Source organism: Trichechus manatus, unplaced genomic scaffold, assembly GCF_000243295.1.
Source record: "Trichechus manatus latirostris isolate Lorelei unplaced genomic scaffold, TriManLat1.0 scaffold00057, whole genome shotgun sequence".
Taxonomy (NCBI): Eukaryota; Metazoa; Chordata; class Mammalia; order Sirenia; family Trichechidae; genus Trichechus; species Trichechus manatus.
In genome coordinates, this window is record NW_004443993.1 from 14,696,941 (window position 1) to 14,698,499 (window position 1,559).

Here is a 1,559-nt window from a genome sequence, read left to right on the forward strand (position 1 = left end):
TCCAGGTCTGTGCCTTCCCCCCGAGCATCCCGGGGGGCCCTGTGTCTCACCGGGAGAGGCCATCCCGATCCATTCTCCTTCCACTGGCCCCCTGGCCTCAGCCCTGTTTATGCCAGGGGCAAGGCAGGCTCCTCCTGAACAACCTTCCCCTGAGGCAGCGCCCAAGACGCCAGCTCTCAAAACCATGGTCCCTCCTCTGAGAAAAAGGATGAGAACTCGCTCTCTGCAAGGTGGCCGTGACAGCAGACCCAGTTGCATTTGCAAAGAGCAGTCCCTTCCGGAACTTTCTAGGTTCCTGCAGAAAAGAGGTCGCCAGCTCTTTCTGCAGGAAGATGCCTGTGTGAGGCCTTGGAGCCCGAGTCCCCGGGCAGAGATCCCGCACACACCCACCCCTTGCCCAAGAGCCCTCCATTGAGTCTGGTCACCCCAGTTGAGGACGAGTCTTGTTCCCACACCGTGCTGTCCCAAGGGCAGGCCATGGGCCGGGCTGTCCACCAGGGCTGTCACGGGCCCCAGGGCTTCAGGAACCCATAAATGGAGACGGAGAGGAGAGAAGGAACACTACAGGATTGGCCGCCCCCATCAGAGTGGACACGTGGCTGCCCCCCTGCCCCCTGAAGTACAGGTCCCAGGGGAGAGGGTCCCAGAGGGGCCCCACAGGGTTATCCCAGCCCACTGCCCATCGCAGCCCATGAGCTTGGGCTCCCAGGGATCAAGGGGTAGTCCTCCACACACCTGGACCCTCTCCCAGGGTCTCCCCGCCTGCCTCTCTCTCCCCGCCTGCCTCTCTCTCTCCCTGCTTCAAGGAGTACACAGGGCCAGCGTGTGTGGGCTCCCCTCTTCTCCGACCTGCCAGGCCCACGCATCAGCACCTCCCAGGGTGCTCCAGCTCCCTGATGTTCCTGTCTGGAGGCTGTCCTTCCGTGAGGCTCTGATGCACCCCGCACCCCCGCACCAGAGCTGAGAACACAAGCAAACAAACCCACAGAGCCCTCATTAACAAATTACCCGGTGCCGTAATTACAGACGCTGTAATTACAGGCTCCCGTGTGCAGCACCCAGCTGACAGGCTGGCCCTGTCCCGTGGCCAATGCAGTTCGCTCTCCTGCGGTGGGCAGCCCCAGTATCCAGCAGCCCAGAAGGGCCCCCATGTCCTGAGAGCGGGAGGGATGAGCCTGGGGTCCCAGTGGCCCCCTGCTGCCCCATCCCCCCAGCCTGAGCTAGGCGGCGGTCTCCTCCATCTGTGCCCCCAGGCAGACCGGAAGCCACAGCAGACCCGTTCCTCTCGCAGCCCCCGCGCGGCAGAAGGGAGCGTATAGGTGGAAGCTGTGAGAAGGAGAGCAAGGGAAGCGGGGCTCCGAGGGCGGGGCCGCCGGGGAGCATCTGCAGAGTGGGCCCACCAGGCCGCAGGGCTGGAAAAGAATGTTCCAGAAGGCCAGCCTAGGCCGCTATTCCAGGAGGCCAGCAGGGGCAGCAGCAGGGGCCTTCTCCACGGCCGAGTCGGGGGTGGTCGCTGCAGCCATGGGGCTGGGCACGTAGTTGAAGGGGGGCACCCGGAC

General features: G+C 64.3%; 1 protein-coding gene across 1 annotated transcript in view; it reads right to left on the minus strand.

The window, feature by feature from the left end:
* APC2 (APC regulator of WNT signaling pathway 2) overlaps positions 1–1,559 on the minus strand; it is a 21,327-nt gene that overhangs the window by 2,269 nt on the left and 17,499 nt on the right. Inside the window, exon 18 of the mRNA XM_004378679.1 lies at positions 1,009–1,154. Within this exon, the coding sequence (XP_004378736.1) occupies positions 1,009–1,154 (146 nt within the window). The remainder of the gene's footprint in view (positions 1–1,008; positions 1,155–1,559) is intronic.